Consider the following 21695-nt stretch of genomic DNA (forward strand, 5'->3'; position numbering starts at 1 on the left):
CATCGATCGTAGTTAATTTGGAGCAATAATAGACCAGTGCAGGTGGTATTGTGACAACGACAACGTTCATACTTACAATTTGAGTCGAGCCGCGTTAAGTTAACGCGGCCCGGACTTAACGCCGACTTCACCTGTTTTGTAGGCGTTAAAGTATCCCCGTATTCAATTTCAAAGTATGCGTAAACGGCACCTGGCGATACTCTAACTAGCGGAAAGTACTGTCATTTTTGGAGAAATCAGCCTGTCACCCCCCAAATGGTGCTCTGACATGGGGGTTCACTATTTGATTTGGCTTGCTGAAGGTATTTGGTGTTGTTAAATGGGCTCAATAGCTGCTAAATAGCGTTTTTCTATACCTGATGCAGAATAGTATTTAGGAGTATTTTTTCCAGAAAAAAGGTTATCCCAGCAAATTTGGGGTACTTGAAAATGGGGGTCAGCATATTTTAAAGTTGAAAAAGTGAACTTGAAAAAATCGTGAAAAATCCACCTGCCGCAAACACCTGCAATCAAAAAACACTTGGGGCATACTTGGGGAACCCCCCAGAGTCAAGTTCGCTAGTTTTTAACTTTGTACACCAACATATTTTTTTTTCACCCCCTTTTTCAAAGTAAATTTTTGGGGTGTCCTTAAGTTTTTAAGGCTGCAGGGGGGGTTCCCGAAACGTTGCACCCCAAAACCCCAATTCTGCACTTTTCTGTGCCTGCCATTCATAGGCAAAACTTTACCGCCTATTACATTGCATTGTGGGAAAGTCTTTCAAATTGAATACGGAGGAAAACCAAAACAGGCGAGAATGACGTCATCGGCGGAAACTTAACGCGGATCCGGACTTAACGCTTCAAATTGAACACGGGCCTCAATCTGCAGCAACAGTAGAACAGCGACTGGCAATGCAAAGTGGCACGTTCCACTTCTTTGGATCAGATTACCTTGCTCATGTGGCATCCTGGAGAGTCCTAAGGTCCTCTGTGCATGCCATGTCTCCTGGATATCCCTGTGCATTGCCTCTGGTTCCAGTTATACTGTGTGACTAGGCCCAACAGTATGGGCACAGCCATCTTGACTCTGGTCATGTGATCATTCCTACACCAATCTGGTTCATGTAATTTTCCACATGATCTATCCACCCTATCCGCTCCCATGGCAGCCTATTTATTTTAAACCCTTCCAGTTAACCTGCACATTGCCAGATCAACAAGTCACTTTCCTGACTTCCTGTAATCTTTGTTACCTAGTACTGCTGGATTCTCTCTGCAAGTTACAGTTATTCCTTGTTACTACTGTGTTCCTACTTTGCTAGGATTCTGTCCGCAGATCTACTCTGGTGTGTGCATTATAGTGCTTCAGTGAGTCATTACTAATCATGCTATCCACCTGAGGAGCTAGCTCATCAATCAGCCTGCTGCCTTCTAAATCTGCAAGAGACTCCCAGCCTGATTTATCCTGCTTCCAGCGTTCACCAGCTCCGCAGGACTACTGCTTCCAGCATTTACCAGTCCCAGTCTGGTTACCCTGCTTCCAGCATTTATCAGCTCTGCAGCACTACTGTTTTCAGCAACACCAGTCCCAGTCTGGTTACTCCTACTTCCAGTATTCCGGTCCTTTTCCGGTTCTCACCTTTCTGGTCCCATTCCGGTTCTCCAGCATTCCTGTGCCATTCCAATTCTCAGCATTCTGGTCCCAGACCGGTCCAGAGTGCATTAGCTGGTCCCAGCCCAGTATCCATTGTGTCTACCGGACCCAGAGCCTGATTCAGACCCGCTCGCGAGCGCACAGCACTCGCAATAGGGTCGATGGTCCCCCACTGCGCATGCGCACACTGGTGCCGATTCCGGCGTGCGCATGCGCGATACTCGGCCAGCGACGGGCGCTCCGTCGCTACGGGTCTCGTACCAAAGCGGGGCAGCTGTCGATGGTGATTGACAGCTCTCCCCGTTTTGGACGCGGGCGGGGGGGTGGCTGGGCAAATGGAGGCGCTCCTGCAGGAACGCCTGCCGTTTGTGGGCAGCCCTACTGACATCACAAGTGATGTCAGCAGGTGGACTTCCTGCTCTATTAGAGCAGGAAGTCCACTGGGGCTTGCGGCCACGAGACCCTACCACAAGGGTCTCGTCGCAAGCCCGATGGTCCTGACCATCGCGACCATCACCTGGCCGCTCGCATAAGCTGTGGGTGGTCACCCACAGCTATGCGAGCGGCCAGGAGGCCGTCTTTAAAAATAAAGGGACGCCCTGATTCAGAGCGAGCGCTCTCAAAGAGCGTCCGGCTCTGAATCAGGCCCCCAGTCCAGTGTGTGTTGGCCGGTCCCAGCCCAGCATCTATTGTGTCTGCCGGTCACAGTCCAGCCCAGTGTGTGTTAGCCGGTCCCAGCCCGGCATCCAGTATACCAGTTCCAGTCCAGTCATCTCCCAGTTCCAGTCCGGTCATCTTCTGGTTGCAGCCCAGTCATGCTAATAAATAACTTCAATACTATATGCAGTTAAACGGGATACGCGGTGCTGGCATCCCAACAGCTGGTTAGGTTTAGGGGTTAGGGTTAGACACAAGGGGGAGTGTTAGGGTTAGGCACTAAGGGGGTTAGGTTCAGGGGAGTATCTATGATGGGTGCAGGGTGTGCGGGGAACACGGGCCCCTGGGTCCAGGGGGGCCCACACCGCACACCCTGCACCCATAATAATACTTACCTTTCCGGAGTCCCATGTCGGCGCGGGGGTTCGGCGCTGTAAAACGACTGGAAAATGGCAGCGACGGCTATTTTACCGTCGTTTGCGCATGCGCAGTACAGGGAAAATGGCCGCCGCGGCCATTTTACCGGTGACCTGTGCATACACTATAGACTCTAGTGCCCAGAGTCTATAACCGTCGCTGGCCGCGCACAGCTCAGTGCGCTGCCGGGCGGAGAGTAGGGGGCCCATGGCGGAGACTGCACACGGGCCCCCTCCTTTCTAGAAATGCCCCTGGTTAGGTTTAGGGTATGGGGAACTTAGGTTTAGGCAATAGGGGGGAGGTTATGGTCAGGCACCAGGGAGGGAGGGTTAGGGTAGGGAGAGGGGAGGGTTAGCATATTGACCAACAAGTGTCGGGATGCCGGCATCGGGGTTCTGACCGCCGGGATCCCGTGTGTCGCAATCCAGTACCCAACCCCAGTTAAACACCACTTACACAGTCATCACTCATATCAGTCTCATCCGTACAGTGGTCCCAGTTCCTGTGCCCACAAACACAGGTTCCTTCCTAACACAATGATTGTACTTAATTTGGAGCGACAACAGAACAGCCACTAGGGGTATTGGGACAGCTACAACGATTGTACTTAATCAGCAGGAACAATAGTACAGCTGGTGGAGTTATTGTATTGTGTCAACTGCACACCCTTTCCGTAAATGCACCCTACATTGCTCAGGGCACTATTAGCCTAATGTCCTGGTAGGATGGTGAGGCAGGCAACTAGAGTGGAGACTGATCCATCTAAGTCAAGACAGTTGGGAGGTATGTATACTGTACTTTTATTACTATTATTTTGTTCACTTTTTTTTTTACATATCACCAGCAGAAAAAACACATCCCGATTATATATAGGCCCCATAGTGATAAAACCACACTGGGTGTTAACAATCAGGTTAGAGGGCCCTGCTCGTATATTGTGCTATACCATTTTTACCACATAATGGGGTCTATTTACTAAGCCTTGGGTGGCGATAAAGTGGACAGAGATAAGGTACCTACCAACCAGCTCCTAACTGTCATTTTTCAAACACAGCCTGTGACATGGCAGTTAGGAACTGATTGGTTGGTACTTTATCTCCATTCACTTTAATTCCATCCAAGGCTTAGTAAATAGACTCCAATGATCTAAATGTATATGTGATTCTTTAATGTTCAGTAACACTACAGTATATATATAAGAAATAAGAAAAAAAGTGTTCTACAGAATGTTGCGCTAACCCACAGTTTGATAGAACAACTTTGCATTTATAACGTGTGTCCCTGTATATGGCTTATACTGTATGCAATGTATAATAATTCACGTGTTAGCAATATGAAAGATGGAATGAACTATATGTCACCCTCCCACCCACGATGTATTGCTGAAAAGTAATGACAGCCATTATATTCAGTATACAGTCAGTAGAATGCTCGCAGTGCAGACGTAGGCGGCGGTGTATACTGAGTGCATATAAATATATATAAGAACACCCTTTTTTGGGTGTGGAAGGAAATCGGACTGTTTCCTTTAACCAAATTCCACAGCTTCCAAGCTAATAGGTAAAATGTGCGGCTGGGCGATCAGGTTCTCTCTGCGGCCAGGCTGTGGGGAATTCTGGGGAGCTTATAGAACGTTTACAGCAGGAATGTGACTTCTGACTCCTGGCTGGATGGAGAGATCAGGACAATGTACAGGATACAGCAAAAGAGAAACTTCCAAAGTACTGATAACAGCAACAAAGAGCTACTACGGTAACATAAGTCACCCATAGTATTATTATTTTAAACACCACTCTTAAGCTTAACTTAACTAATAAATAAGACACTGTCAACTTTATAGAATTGGAAAATAAAGGTCACAGCCAAATTTATTTAGATCAGATTAGAGTTGAATTAATAGTCCTGGTGGTGAAAAAGCAGTGCTACCTCGGTCTACAGCTCATAATAATTATTCGCTTTACCAAAAAATGGGGTGGAGTTTTCCGCCCCGTGCGCAAGCCATCCTGGGTAGTACCACCTCCCCTTAATTAGCACAGTGCTGGTCCCTCCCTAGGATGAAGACCTGGTTCCCCCCTAAAGTAGTAACCGACTCGCCTCTCTCAAAGGGGGAATGCTAGCCAAGCTCTGCTGCGCTAAATTGCTTCCGCCTGCTGCGCCTCACCTGTTCAAGAAAAGAACATAATATACTCCAACGAACACATATTGGTACAAACCAACCAATAAATATTGGTACAAACCAATTTCTCACAATGAATAAATATTGGTACAAAACCAATTTCAATAAATATTGGTACAAAACCAATATCAATAAATATTGGTACAAACCAAATTCTCAATATGCTGGGTGGGATCACAAACTGGAAAGAGGCAGTTGACTCCTCCTCCAGCCCTAATATACCACTGCTAAACCCCGCCTCGACGGGGCAGCTAATAGGCTAACCGATAATAATTGGCAACTGATCTCTACCAATTATAAACCAACAACAAAATCAGCTCTAACTAGTACTGTACCAAAATAAAAAACAGTGTGCTTATATCTTCTCAAGCGTATTCAAGCATTCGAATATTTATAGGCTCGCCACATTTCCCTGTACATATGCAGCATACGGAAAACATTTATAGGACAATTTCCCTTAAAGCTATTTCTATTTTATCATTCATATCTCACAAACGATGATAAGATGCAATTGCAATTTGTTGTTATTAAGTCTTCGGGCTAGATTTACTAAGCGATAGTTCGATTAGCTGCGTGTTTGACCTCGAAATTTATAGCGGCACTAATATTAATCGCAAAAGCCATCATCCTTTAGGTCTAGCTCTTCTTCTGCTTTATAATTGAAAAAATATATATTTAATTTCACCCCCACCACACACACACTTATTTTATATTCACTACTATACATTTCGGTTGAGGACTCCCCCATTTCCCATCTCTGGCTCCCGATGTACTATACACATCCCGGTACCACTCTCCCGACTCCTGCATGGCGGGAGAGATGGCGGGTAGTTAAATCATAATATACTGTTGTCTGATAAAAGCGAAGTTTGCTCCTGCTGTTGTATAAGTCACTAAAAGGGACTAATTATCAACATCCTTGCCCCGATAATCATGAAGATGCTATTGTTAATGTATACACAATTAACACCATTTTAATTTCCGATCCTATTCATGAATGCTAACGCCATACTTGTCTATTCTCCCGGAATGGCAGGGGGTCTCCCGGCCGTCTGTCACCTGTCTTCATATCAAGCCCCCCCCCCCCCGCACACACAACCCCGCAGTGGGGAGGCGAGGATGCAATACATGGCGAAACGTGTCATCATGGTCCCGCCCCCTGCTTCACAATGCCGCTAATCTCCTATTGTGCAGGTCACGCCCCCCGCTGTCCCTAATGCCCGGTAAAGTCTCTGGCCACAACCCCATATGCTACATCACACCACCCCGCTCTGCAGAGCCGGCTCACCTCCCCGGTGGGGGCAGCTAGAATGTTGGCAAGTATACCTCCGCTGTTTCCTGCATAAGTAGAAGTAAAAGAGCACAACCAAGTCATCGTGCAGTATATGGTGATGATGCGGTTGTGCTAGTTATCAACCTCGGATAATGAAAAAATCCTGGAACTTTACTAAGTGCACAGAGGGATTCATTTGTATCCCTCAGCTTAGCCAGGCTCTCACAGTGCGCACGCAGGATGGAAGCCGGCAGTGGAAGCTCCTGACGCTACCATTTGCAGCGACCATGTAGAGATGTCAGGCAGGGGTGTATCTAGGGATCCGAGCGCCCCCAAGGTAATGGACTGGCACCCCCCTCCCCCCATAATTTCAGGAAGTCCCCCCAGTAGTAGTCCCCCTATGCAGTGCCCCCAGTAGTAGTCCCCTCAATGCAGTGCCCCAGTAGTATTCCACCCTATGCAGTGCCCTCAGTAGTAGTCCCCCCTATACAGTGCCCCAGTAGTAGACTCCTATACAGTACCCCCAGTAGCGGCCACCCCCCCATAATGTGCCCCCTGTAGTGGCCCCACCTATACAGTGCCCCCAGCAGTGGCCATCCCCCCAATAATGTTACCCCCAGTAGTGGCCCCCCCTATACAGTGCCCCCAGTAGCGGACATTCCCCCCCATAACATACCCCCAGTAGCGGCCCCCCTATACAGTGCCTCTAGTAGTGGCCACCCCCTATTCAGTGCCCCCTAGTAGACACCCCCCCCCGTGCTGTGCCAGAAAAAAAAAACACTCACAGAAAAAAAAAAAAAAAGCAACTTACCTGACCCCCACCCCCGCTTCTGCCGACGACCGCTGTCCCCTCCTCCGGACCCGCTCTCGCTCTGCACTATGGGATGGGACATCTCTCCCATCACCCGCTGCGGGGGGAGACGAAAGCTGGAGCTCATGAGTGAGCTCCAGCCGGCTCCATCCGTGGACGCAGCAGCCAATGAGAGTCTGTCTGAATCTCATTGGCTGGCTGCTATAACAAACACACAGCCGCCACTGGCGGCTGTCTGTTTGTTACTGTGTAGGGCAGACCGCTATCACTGCGGTTTGCCCTCCACTTGTGGGGTCTGGGGGACTAGTTCAAGCCCCTGGGGTAGTCCACCCATTGGCTGCTGATGGCCCTTTGGCTGGCGCCCCTGGCGAGTGCCATCCTGGCCAATGGGTAGATACGCCCCTGTGTCAGGCTTTGTTGGACAGCTGTATAATATTGGAGTAGCTGTCCTAGCACAGAAGCAATAGTAAACTGCTCCAATAGTTTAGCTTTTGCTGTCACAAATCGCAGTGAATGACTTGAGCTGCTTAGTCGTGTTTCTTGATATATAGGGGCCCATTTATCATTAACTATTTGCGGAATACTTCCAGAAAACACCAGTTTTCGGGGGATAACTGCAAATAATTAGTATCCCTAAGATGTATTATGGGGGGGCAGCAGCAGATGTCTCCGATATATGTTGCTGTTCCTCCATATCCGACAGCAGCCGCAATGGTGTCGGATTTACCAAGCTCCAGAAGTCCTAGCACAGGAGTGACGAGGACCCTGACATGGTCACTTCATTCCAGATAGATCGCAGGGACGGCCCCTGTCCCTGCGGGTGCTCTGTAATACATTTGGCTAATATGATCAAATACTGCAATGCGATCATGAGAGCTAATATCGCACCCAAGGGCTGATTCAGCATTGCACGTAAGTGCAATATTGAAGCAGATTCCCAATTTTCCTGGAGTGGCAAGGCCAAGGGCTGCGTCCCCGGACACAGTTTCCTGGCCTCGCAAGCTGGCCAGCCTGCGTAAGCTGAGGCTTACTCAGCTGGCCGGCACCGTTGATGGTAATCCCAGCCTGCAACCTCGGTTTGCAGTGCTGGGATCGCAAATGCAGCAGAGGGTGTCAGACACCTTCTGCTGCATTTGCACAATTGCAAGGACGGAATTGCGAAGCTGCCTGTGTGCATACATCATACAGTATCTATAGCCTGCGTGCATACATCATACAGTATCTATAGCCTGCGTGCATACATCATACACTATCTATAGCCTGCGTGCATACATCATATCTATAGCCTGTGTGCATACATCATAGCTATAGCCTGTGTGCATACATCATATCTATAGTAGGGATGTGCAGGCTCGGATAGGTTCGAGTTTGCACGTTGAGTTCGGATTTTTCCCTCCAAAAAAACGGAACTCAGAAAGAGGCAAAACATCATCTTGCATAGACGAACATCATCATTCCTGGACTTTTGTCCAGGAATGATGATGTTCGTCCATGCAAGATGACGTTAGGCAAAACGTCATCTTGCATAGACGAACATCATCATTCCTGGACTTTTGTCCAGGAATGATGATGTTCGTCCATGCAAGATGACGTTTTGCCTCTTTCTGAGTTCCGTATTTTTGGAGGGAAAAATCCGAACTCAACGTGCAAACTCGAACCTATCCGAGCCTGCACATCCCTAATCTATAGCCTGTGTGCATACATCATATCTATAGCCTGTGTGCATACATCATATCTATAGCCTGTGTGCATACATCATAGCTATAGCCTGTGTGCATACATCATATCTATAGCCTGTGTGCATACATCATATCTATAGCCTTTGTGCATACATCATATCTATAGCCTGTGTGCATACATCATAGCTATAGCCTGTGTGCATACATCATATCTATAGCCTGTGTGCATACATCATATCTATAGCCTGCGTGCAGCTTTGCAATTCCATCCTCTGCTGAATTAGCTCCCCAGGTCACATATGTGTATGTGAATAATGTGATCATCTATCATACTGTTTGATTTTTCATTGCATAAACAGATGAGTCTGAACTGAGGTTCGTTCCTTTCAGCTTTTCCCTATACTCCAACATTCATTATGTATCTGGTGCAGGAGAACAAACACCTGGGAAGCTGCCACAAGCGTCTATCTGATTATGTGCCTTTGTAATCTCACTTATGCCAGGATGTATTTAAATCACTGAGCTTTGCTTCCTTATAGCGGAGAGCAGCTGGCTCATGTTTGCCGTTAGAGGATTTGGTTACTAGCTCACGTCATGTCCGGCACCTGATTTATTCACCTGATCTCTGCGGCACAAAGTCGTGTCAGCGGGAAACGCAGATCACAGCCTCATCGGTGCCCTGATAGCAGTGATAAGCACTTTGTTTTTTGTTTTTTTTGCCGATTATCACCGGTGTTAATGAAGAAAAACATTGCCGAGTTGGCTTATCGTTCACTGGGCCAGTTTCTGCAAGTACATTTTGGGAGGGGGAGGAAAGTAGATATAATATATTTGTAATATCTACCACTATATAGAATGATCAGTGGCTTTTTGTTTATATATTTTTTTGTTTATTATCAGTGTAACTGGAAGCTCGAACTAGATTTACAGTTCTACACATATGCTGGGCAGTAGCGTATGTAGGGGTCCGTGTGCTCTTACACACGCCTCAGTTGTGTTGCCTCGTTGGACCCTAATTGCAGACAGCCTTCCCCGGAGATGGGCGGTCAGGTGTTAAACTTTGTGGGAGCCTGAGACTGCACCCCTGGCAAGTGCCATCCTGGCCAACTGGTAGCCCTAGTCCTGTGCCCCGGGGTATGTCCAGCAGATCCGACAGGATAACTCCAGAGCAAAACATAAATCTAATCACCCTGCCATGGCAACTCAGTAACACTCAGGTACCACGGCAATAAAATATTCATAGATCACAGCGAATAGCAATTTGTTAACGACATCTTAAGCACGGGCCAAAGAGGTGAAGCCGCTCCCCCAAAATAGTGAAGCTATGCCCCCTTCGACAGTGCTACGGCAAAACATCTTCAAAGCTGGGGCTGAAATTCCTGATGTGGCCACGCCCCAAAATGTTTGGTTACGCCCCCTCAAACCAGGTCCCGCAATCTCTTGTGCCGACCGTCACCACTGGAAAAGGATATAAGTGCTTTGGAAAATCTGTACTTCACAGAATCTAGATCGACTGAAGTAATGTCCGGAGCCATCCACACTGAGTTATCTCCAGTCTATAGCATGATCGGGAGCTTGTAGATTTGCTTTTTTCCTTTTTTTTTGTTGTTGCTGTTGTTGTTTTTTTTTTTTGTTCTAAATCGTGACGGATCTTTGGAAGAAACAATTATCCCACACAATATTGTGCAGTTCCTAGTGAAACGCTACAGCCTCCCAGCAGATGAGCAGCGGATCATCATATACAGATCCAGACATACTGCAGAGCAAACAGAGACGGGCTGGATGAGTCCCTCCCCGCTCGCTCTGACAGCTCAAATTGTAGCTTCTTGGCAGGTTGTCGTGATGAGTGGGTGGGTGCTTATAACAAACATGCTTCTATTCTCTGTGTGAGCACCTGGGGCGTAGAAAGGGTTAACCAACACCTACAGTAATTGTGGCCGACCAACAACAGCGAGTTCTTCTGTCTAAAAACCGGCAGTTGTGATCAGAACGTAGAGCAGCAGCACTCAGTATTTGGAAAGCAAGTTATATTTTATATTACAATTATAATCTATATTTATGAAAAAGCTGTAAAATCCAGAATTGTTAAACTTTTATTGAAGAAGATATTTACTATAATCACTGTTGCCCAGAGAGTTTAAAAGTTGGTAGAATCCATTAGCCGTGATGTTCCAGGTTATACGATATCGTCACGTTGTGCAGGTTCGGGGATGAAGGAGGGTGCGGGCACTGAACGATATACATCGTTCAGTGTGGGCTCAATGTCCACTGCATGATATAATGAACGATTGAATGATAACGATATCGCTATCGTTCAATTGTTCATTATATTGTCTAGTGGATACGCGACAAAAGTCTTGGAGAGCGATAAAGTACTAACCAATCGGCTCCTAACTGTAATTTTACAGGCTGTGCGTGTTAGGGGCTGATTGGTTTGTACTTTATCTCTCCCCACTTTATCTCACTTCAAAGCTTAGAACATCTACCCCAAAGTCACAAATCTGTGCGTCTGAAAGTGCAAGCCTACCCCGCCCACTGTTCTAACGTTCGCAGTTGCAACTGACCCTCCCATGACACTACCGAGAGAAATAGTCGCTCCGTGCATCTCGATAGTCGCCGCCCAGAAACGCCTACTTCATGCACCCACTTGCGAGTTTGGACACATTGTGCGGTACATGGGCACATCGCGTTTTGCAATTTAGACACATGCACAGTCGACTTGAAAATGGGAGATGCGTCTGTTTTTACAGAAGCGTTCAACGCAGGATCAGTGCTTTTATGGAGAAAAGGAATAAGTATACACAGTACAGTGCAAAGTCCGAAAAATCCAGTATAACGAGCTACAACAATACTTGCGTTCTGACCAGGATCCATCCTCTCACAGGAACACACCTGTCTCCCATCTTAAAGACAGACCGAGATGGAGGAAACTAAAGCAGACCTGAGAGACACTGTACATTCAATTTAAATTTCTGCTAAAATAAAATTATAAAAAATCCCTGACTTACAGGCATCTGACTGCACTGTTATGCTGGATTCCTAAATGGAGACTTCAGAGAATGCTGAGATATGTCCATAAAACGTCTGACTGCTGACAACACTCTCTACTCCTGGAGACCTAACAACTCCCATTTACAAATCCCCAAGATTATTATAGATATAGAACCGACACTTATTTCACCCCAAACACTAATATACTGCTGATTGAATGTCCCATAACCATCATTTTAAAAGTGCCTAAAGATTTAATTATGGTAAACTAATATCCATAGTTCAATCGGAAAGAAAAAAATACAGAAGAGTGAGAAGCTCATTAAGGACACCATCTATCTAGAATAACTTCAGAGGGCTGCCCATCCCTTCAGAAGACTACCCAACCCTTAAAAAGACTGTCCAGTCCTTCAGAAGACTGTCCATTCCTTCAGAAGACTGGTCATCCCATCAGAAGACTGCCCATCCCATCAAAGAAGACTGCCCATCCCTTCGGAAGAGTGCCCATCCTGTCAGGATACTGTCCATCCCATGACAACTCTACACATTCCTTCAGAAGAGTGCCCATCCTATCAGAAGACTAAACATCCTTTAAAAACACTGTTCATTCCTTCAGAAGACTAACCATTTCTTAAAAAGACTGTCCATTCCTTCAGAAGACTGTCCATCCCATCAGAAGACTATCCATCCCTTTGGAAGAGGGCCCATGATGTCAAGAGACTGTCCATCCCATCTGTAGACTGCCCATCCCATCAGAAGATAGCCCATCCCATCAGAAAACTGTCCATCCCTTCAGAAGACTGCCCAATCCTTCAAAAACCTGCCCATCCGTTCAGAAGACTGGCCATCCCTTCAGAAAACTGTCCATCCCATCAGAAGACTGCCCATCCCATCAGAAGACAGCCCATCACTTCAGAAGAGTGCCCATCCTGTCAGGAGACTGTCCATCCCATGAGAAGACTACATATTCCTTCGGAAGACTTCCCATCCTGTCAGAAGACTGCCCATCATATCAGAAGACTAACCATCCTTTAAAAACAATGTTCATACCTTCAGAAGACTGCCCATCCCAACAGAGGAGTGTCCATTCCTTCGGAAGAGGGCCCATCCTGTCTGGAGACTGTCCATCCCAATGGAAGACTACCCATCCCTTCAGAAGACTGCCCATCCCATCAGAAAACTGTCCATCCCTTCAGAAGACTGCCCAATCCTTCAAAAACCTGCCCATCCCTTCAGAAGACAGTCCATCCCTTCAGAAAACTGGTCATCCGATCAGAAGACTGCCCATCCCATCAGAAGACAGCCCATTGCTTCAGAAGAGTGCCCATCCTGTCAGGAGACTGTCCATCCCATGAGCTGACTACATATTCCTCAGAAGCCTTCCCATCCTGTCAGAAGACTGCCCATCCCATCAGAGGACTAACCATCCTTTAAAAACACTGTTCATTCCTTCAGAAGACTAACCATCCCCTTAAATGACTGTCCATACCTTCAGAAGACTGCCCATCCCAACAGAAGACTGTCCATCCCTTCAGAAGAGGGCCCATCCTGTCTGGAGACTGTCCATTCCATCGAAAGACTACCCATCCCTTCAGAAGACTACCCATCCCTTCAGAAGACAGTCCATCCCTTCAGAAGACAGTCCATCCCATCAGAAGACAGCCCATTGCTTCAGAAGAGTGCCCATCCTGTCAGTAGACTGTCCATCCCATGAGCAGACTACGTATTCCTTCAGAAGACTTCCCATCCTGTCAGAAGACTGCCCATCCCATCAGAGGGCTAACCATCCTTTAAAAACACTGTTCATTCCTTCAGAAGACTAACCATCCCTTTAAATGACTGTCCATACCTTCAGAAGACTGCCCATCCCAACAGAAGACTGTCCATCCCTTCGGAAGAGGGCCCATCCTGTCTGGAGACTGTCCATTCCATCGAAAGACTACCCATCCCTTCAGAAGACTACCCATCCCATCAGAAGACTACCCATCCCTTCAGAAGACAGTCCATCCCTTCAGAAGACTGTCCATCCCTTCAGAAGACTGTCCATCCCATCAGACGACTGACCATCCCGTAAGAAGACTGACCATCCCTTCAGAAAACTGGCCACTGTCAGGCTTGAACATTTGAATTTACTAAATTAAGATGTGAACTCCACCTGAACCAAGCTAACAAAGAGAGGAGTCACTGAAGTGGAGTAAGGATCAATATTCTGAAAAGAATAAGGTTGTCACACTTCCAGTTATTAGTCACCAGAAACAGAATCTCTCCCATAAACAATAACCAAGATTCCTTGACACAGGACAGTGACACCCTCAAGGAAACCTTTGCACATTTATTACAGATCCTTATACAAGCTCCCACACCCTAAGCCTCATAAGACATATGAGAAAACAAAAATATTCTTTTAATCTTCTGATTGATGGCATTAACGCATTCGTCTCCCATGGGATTTTCAGCCATTGGACAATCTTTCATCTCAAAATCACTAAAACCTAGGAAATTCCTGCTCCAGTTGGACTCAATATTATAATAATTTTGGTAATACTTTTTAATTCCTCACTCACATGATCTTCCTTGAAACCCTTCCTATCTCCCACTCAACATTAGAGTTGCAAATGACTCTCATTCATAAAAGGCAGCGATTGTAACTCATGTGCTAGTTATTATAAGCCCATATCACTCGTCAGTACAGAGTTTAAGATTTATAGCAAGTTCTTAGCTAATGGATTAAACACATATTTACACTTCATGGTTCACCCAGACCAAGTGGGCTTCATGCCCGAAAGACAACAATTTTTTTAATTTACACAGCTATGAAAAAAGCAAACTCCTATGGTAATATTATCCTTGGACGTGGAAAAGGCCTTTGATCACACTTCATGCTCCTTCATGTTCATTCTTTTAGAAGCCTTTGGTTTAGCTGGTCCTTTCTTTACAGGGTTCTATATTCCTGTCCAGAGGCATAAATCAAAATCCCAGTTATAAATTCTAGTTATAAAAAACACTTCGAAACAGGAACCAGACAGGAGCTGCCCAGTGGCTCACAGATCTGGCGGGTCCTGGTCATTGCTAAGCGTCCGGGACACTGGCCCTGATTCAGAGCCGGACGCTCTGACAGAGCGCTAGTTCTGAATCAGGGCCATCCTTCTCTTTTTTAGAGCGGCCTCCTGGCCACTCGCATAGCTGTGGGCGACCACCCACAGCTATATAGCGAGCGGTCAAAAAGATGGTCGCGATGGTCAAAACCATCGCGACCATCGGGCTTGCGACGAGACCCTTGTAGTAGGGTTTCATTGCCGCAAGCCCTGGAGTGCTTTCGGCTCTATCAGAGCCGAAGGCACGCCCACTGACATCACTTGTGATGACAGTGGGGCCGGCACCAGACGGTAGACGTTCCCATAGGAACGCCTCCGTCTGGGCAGCCATACCCCCGGCACGCCCACCAAAGGGGGCGTGCTGTCACTCACCATCGACAACATGCCCCCTTTGGTACAAGACCCATAGCGACGGGTCCGTCGTGCGCATGCGCACTGGGCCAACATCGACCCGCTTGCGAGCACTCAGCGCTCGCGAGCGGGTCTGAATTAGGCCCACTGTGTCATGCCAGCTGCAATAGTCAATGATCCTGACGTTTGCTAGGTAACCGGGACTCTCTGTGGCAGGAATCGGTATGAATTACCGCTGGACCCCTGGCCGGCAGTTCAAATCCCGACAGAGGCTGGCCGACAGAGGAGGAAATCCTGATCATCCCTAGGTAAATATAAACTAACCTATTTTCCCCCCAACCTCCCCTCCCCCCAGTGCCTAACCCTAATCCCCCCTCTAAGTGCCTAAACCTAACCCCCCCTTCCCCGCCGCCTAAACCTAAGCCCCCGGGGGGTGCCTAACCCTAACCTCCCCCCAAGGGAGCCAAACCCTAACCCTCCCTCCTCCTAGCCTAAATCTAACCTCCCGGGGGGTTCCTAACCCCAAGTCCCCCCCGGGAGCCCTAAACCCAACCCTCCCCCTCCCCGTGGCTGTCCACTGCGGCGCCCGGCATCCGCACGATCGGGATGACGTCGGTAAAATGACAGGCGTCTAAATTTAGGCGCCTCTCATTCGTCCCTCGTCGGGATTAAATTGTGTGGAAGCCGGCGGTCGGCATTCCGTCCGCCGGCTTCTTAAACGTATACCCTGTGGCCACACTGCCAGTTGGTCCTGGCTCAGCTGTCACTACAGTGGGATACTTTCTTTGTACCTGCAGCTACTAAAGTTGTGTAATTAATTGTAAGTGGCCTGTTCGTGCAGCTACCCAGCTGCAGAGTAATTAATTGTAAGTGGCCCGCCTCTGTTTGTACAGCTACGCAGCTGCAGTATAATTAACTGTATGTGGTTTGTCTCTGAAGCTACTCAGCTGCAGCGTAATTAATAGAGATGTGCGGGTTCGGGTTTACTTGGTTCTTTTCGCCACAATAGGGCAAATTCAGATTAGTTTGGAATTATCTTATTGGCTATACAAAACATGTGAGAACCGGATAGCCAATAAGATAAATCCGAACTGATCCAAACTTGCGAGTAAAACCGAACCCGCACATCTCTAGTAATTAATTGTAAGGGGCCTGTTTGGTGACATACCTGTAAGTGTGAGTATAATGGGGGAAGTTTCTGTCCTAGGCTTCTGTGCAATAGAGCACGTACTAAAGTCTGTGCAAAGTCGCTCACAGAGTTTATACAGTATGGGTGAGTGTATAAAGTAGACTTTATGTTAGTCTGTACAAAGTGGCTGACCTTGAGGCTTTTAAAATCTATACTTATATTAAATTTGTAATAGTTGTGTCTGTACATGGAACTGGTTTTGGAGCAATGTACTCCTTGGGACTGTGTATGAACTATGGAGACAAAAAAATGTTTTCAGAAGTTTTGTTTGTTTGTCTGTTCGTTCCGGCATCACGCAAAAACTACGGGATGAATTTGGATTGTGTTTTCAACATTGTATAACTTAGTCACCTAGAAATAAAATGAGGTATGTATTATCTCATGTATTATGTCATGTGACATCAGGGAAAGGAGCAATAAAGGAAAAATCAGACGCTTGACACTCGGCGCGTGCAGTGTGCAGGCTCCTCAAGCCAAAAATTACTAGATGTATATAAATATAAGTTTTTGGGGACAAATATTCTTTTAGGTACTGTTTATGAACTATGGAGACAAGAAAGCTAGTTTATCGGAATTTGAACAGGCTCCTCATGTCCAAAATAACTATATGTATATACATATATATATATATATATATATATATACACATATATATATATTGCACATCTTGAATGCAAACAATTATATATGTATGCATACAGAATACATAGATATATATATATATATATATATATATATCTCAAGATCTATTTCACAGGAAACTCCAACTATATGTTAAGCACTAATCAGACAGCTTATTTCGACTCATGAAGTTGCAGTATGTCAATCCAGTAGATGGTGCACCAAGACAAATACTACATATCAAATATACATCACAATATTAGATGCCACTACTGAATTTGTAAAATTAGTTTAGCTGAGCAATAACAGACATCTGGGCAAGCGAAGCTGCAGGCAAACGCTAGTCCTAGTTATAGGTGGGGCCATGGAGTAGATCATACAGTAGGCAGTAGCTACAAGATGGCTGCTCCGGTCAAAGCTCCATTTTGATCTAATTACTAGAACAGAAGATATAAAGCATATTAATACAATACATCCTTTCAGGGGTATTCAATATGGAGCAAAAACGTAGTTTCTGCGAGGTTTTTGCTCGGATGACGTCATTTTCGCCGCTTTTACTTTTACACCGTATTCAATTTCAAAACTTTTCGTCAGTGCGAAAAGTATATTGCATTCGACGCTGCGAAAAAGTATCACCAATGAATGGGTGGTGAAAAAAAGTGCAGAATTGGGGTTTTCGGGTGCAACATTTTGGAAACCACCCTGCAACCTTCAGAGAGTCCCCCAAAGGTATACTGTGTCAAAAAAATTTTGAAAAATACCTCAGAGGACCCCCAAAAAAGCACTTTCATTTTGGGGGCGAAAAAAAAGGGGGGTACAAAGTTAAAAACTAGCGAACTACAATCTTGGTGGGGTCCCCAAGTATGCCCCAAGTGTTTTTTTCATTGCAGGTGTTTGCTGCAGGTGGATTTTTCACGTTTTTTTAAAACGTCACTTTAGCAACTTATAAATATGCTCACCCCCATTTTCAAGTACCCCAAATTTGCTGGGACTACTTATTTTCAGCAGAAGAAACTTATAAATACTATTCTTCAACACCTTCCCAAATCCCCAAAATAGCAGCTATTGAGCCCGTTTAAAGACCCCAAAAACCTTCAGCAGGGCTAATCGGGGGTATCCAGAGTGATCCCCCATGTCAGTGCATCTTTTTTGGGGGTGTTAGGGTGATTTCCCCCAAAAAATTTCGCTGATTTCACATTCGCAGGGTGCCGTTTTCATATTGAATACGGGTATAATCGGGGGCGCGCACGATACTTTTTCACCAGCAAAAGCTCCGATGTGCGGCGAAAACTTCGACACGCATAGACGGTGAAGTTTTAGTTTCATATTGAATACCCCTGTATATCTCCCTAAATTATAGTATAAAGTAAAATATATTACACAAACATTGGAGGTATTTTGATGGTAGAGTAACAGCTGAAATGAATTGCTTCTTGTAATACCCGTTTCTACAGAAATAATTACCAGGATAATGAAGCACAATGTGAGAGCAGGACGTAGAGGGTGTTATTTGATTATATGAGTCAAAGTCCATAGAGACCCAGGTCTGTTTGTGTAGCTGTATCCCAGCAGGTGCAGTATAATGTCTATAAACTGACAGGAATCACACACCTCTCACACTGCAACAGTCATACATTCACAGGTAGCAACACGTGTTCTCACAGACAGTCAGCATTGGACCGCAACACGCAGGTGGTATGTTTTTTTTCTACTAAAGTGCATGATCTAAGGCACAGGTTCTCAAACTGGGTCCTCAGGACCCCCACACAGTGCATGTTTTCCAGGTCTCCTCACAATCACAAGTCAAATAATTAGCTCCACCTGTGGATCTTCTAAAATGTGTCAGTGAGTAATGAATACACCTGTGCACCTGCTGGGTAACCTGGAAAATGTGAACTGTGTGGGGGTCCTGAGGACCGAGTTTGAGAACCCCTGCTCTAAGGAAACGTCATATATGCGGTGGTAGTGGGCACATTAGTTCCAGGGTGTTGCATAATGAACATAATTGTGTACTGTGTGATTTGTATATCATTTTGTGTTTATTTTAACAACACTGTGTGTTCTATCATACTTGTTACTGGAGCTTACCACCATCTGCATAGAGATTACTGTATAGATAGCAGTAGATATAATATATACATTGGTTTATAATTATATACTATCTCCTCACTGCCCCTCAGAATATAATCATCTATCTTCTAATTGTGTACGGTGTCCGTCCAGAACATGTGCAATGGTCACCATCTGGCCCGGTGACAGGAGGAGATTAGGGGCACAGCTGTACCGGGCCCCGAGGTTCTAGAGGGGCCCACAGATTAGGGATGTGCAGGCTCGGATAGGTTCGAATTTTCCCGCCAACTTCGGATTTTTCCCGACAAAAATCGGTTCTCAGAAAGAGGCAAAACGTCATCTTTCATGGACAAACATCATCTACCATGGCCTTTTGTCCAGGAATGATGATGTTTGTCCATGAAAGATGACGTTTTGCCTCTTTCTGAGACCCGATTTTTGGTGGGAAAAATCCGAACTTGGCGGGAAAATTCAAACCTATCTGAGCCTGCACATCCCTACCACAGATTAATCTATAGCTAACCACTGCCTTCGCTGCTGCAGTGATCAGCAGAGCGCAGGCAACGGGATCCACCCGGGGAGTCACTGCGGCTGTAGCAATGCTTTATTGCATCAGTGGTGGCCAATGCAATAGTTTTTTTTGTTTGTTTATTGCAGCGCGTGTGACATCATGACGTGCTGCACCTCTGAAAGAGAGGAGCTGTAGTGGGCAGCCATAACTTCAAAAGACATAAAGAAAAGTAAGTGTGGCTACTGAAGATACACTGGGGACTGGAGGGACACTTTGGGGACTGGAGATAAACTGGGGGCTGCAGGGACAGCAATGGTTTGTGGATGGAGAGACAGAAGGGGGCTATGGCTGGAGAGACAGAAGGGAGCTGGAGAAACAGAAGGGGACTGGGGATAGAGAGAAGGGGACTAGGGCTGGACTCGCTGGAGAGACATATGAGAGCTGGAGAAAGACAAGCTGAAGAGAACTAGGGGAAAGTGACTGGAGATGGTCCACAACTGGCAGGATTAGAAGGAAAAGGCTCGGGGACAGTAATCTTCATTCTAAAGTAACATTACTGATACAAATGATACCAAATTAGCAAATACAGTTTAATAATAGAAAAAAAAAATGGATTGATCAGGGAAGTTCACATTTTGCTCTGCACCAAAACTTCTGTTACTATGTACAGAAAGGTTATTAACTGTGACATAGGGCCTGATTCAGCAAGGATCGCAGAGGAATTCGCACGCACCCGGCCTATGTTTTCGCACTGCGTATGCATCGCACTGCGCGTGCGCGAACTAGCCAGTGCAAGCAGGTGAGGGTACGCAGGCTACACGCAGTGTGTACGCAGACCATTCCGACATTGATTGACAGGAAGTGCCGTTTATGGGTGGTGACGGGAGCTGGTGGGACGTTGGGACGCCGTAATAGGGGCATGCATAATTAAGGCAGTGCGGCGGCATATGCAGCCAGATGACTCGATGTACGCAGGAAGTGGCCAAAATCCTGCACGAGATCAGGTCATCCTCTATTGTGCGTATGGTTCCGATGGTTCTCGATGTTTCCGCTGTCTTGCGGACTACTCAGGCTTTGAGCAAAGAGAAGTGGGCGGCATTGTGTAGTGCTGGGTGTCTGCATCCTATGCTGCGGTTGCCGTGTGTATGCATTAATTAGCATATATTCGCAGTGGCCGAGTGCGTGCCTGCATACACTTGCGTACTTTGCTGAATCAGGCCCATAGACCAAAGCAGAAGTGCTTCAGCTGACAAGGTTGCATCGCACATAGGGCCTGATTCAGATCCGCTCGCTAAGATGCATACTCTCGCTGCTGCCGATGGTATGCAGTGTGTATGCATTGTGCGCATGTGCATACCTTAGCGAAAGTTCACAATGCACTCGCTCTCTGCGCATAGACAGCCCAGCAGAGTGAGTGACAGGAGAAGCCATTTGTAGGTGGTAACGGGCTGGCCATTAAAAACGGGGGAGTGGAGGTGCAAACGCAGGCATGCCTGAGCATCTCAGCAGCGTGTTAGAGGTGTGCATAATTATAGGACAGTATCATAGTACACGTCACCTGGCTGGTTTTTACACTGAAGTGCTCGCAGTGCCTGCGGCAGGGTATGGTCAACCTCAAGCGCTGTCATAGCATCCAATGTTACCCGATGTACCGATGGTTACATACACTTCCTGGACATGACGTGCACTAGTGGGCGTCTTAAGACAGGCTGGTGGGTGTCTGCATACACTATGTGATCGCTCTGTAAGAAATACTGGGCGTGCTATTGCATTGCTGTGCGGTAGTACTGCCTACGCAATTTGCATACACATCGTGCGAAAATAGGCATCTTAGCGAGCGGGTCTGAATTAGGCCCATAGCTCATCAGCATGCTGTGCGAACGGCATTCTGGAGCGCATGAGCAGGGTATCCAAATTCCAAATGTGAGGTGGTCTTAGAGCCCAATTCAGACCCGGACGCTAAGCCACGGACGCACGCTATGGGCAATTGTCACCTGTCTGTGCATGCATATGCATCGCAGTGCACAAACCAGTCACTGCGATTGGGAATCGTGCACTCGTTGTACACAGACTGAACGCGATTTTGAGTGACAGATAGCGCCATTTGTGGGTGGTAACAGTGGAAGGTGCTTGTGAACAAGGGAGTGGATGTGCGAATGTAGGCGTGTTTGGGCGTCAAAACAGCGTTTTATGGGTGTGCATAATTAGCATGGAAGCG

General features: G+C 46.6%; 1 protein-coding gene across 1 annotated transcript in view; it reads right to left on the bottom strand.

Annotated features, from left to right (window-relative positions):
• Positions 1 to 1039, bottom strand: part of LOC148523444 (uncharacterized) — a 72076-nt gene extending 71037 nt beyond the window's left edge. Inside the window, exon 1 of the mRNA XM_088473282.1 lies at positions 934 to 1039. Within this exon, the coding sequence (XP_088329408.1) occupies positions 934 to 1006 (73 nt within the window). The 5' untranslated portion in view covers positions 1007 to 1039. The remainder of the gene's footprint in view (positions 1 to 933) is intronic.
• Positions 1040 to 21695: the final 20656 nt, after the last annotated feature.

Source organism: Taudactylus pleione, unplaced genomic scaffold, assembly GCF_031769625.1.
Source record: "Taudactylus pleione unplaced genomic scaffold, aTauple2 ptg000133l, whole genome shotgun sequence".
NCBI classification, from domain to species: Eukaryota; Metazoa; Chordata; class Amphibia; order Anura; family Myobatrachidae; genus Taudactylus; species Taudactylus pleione.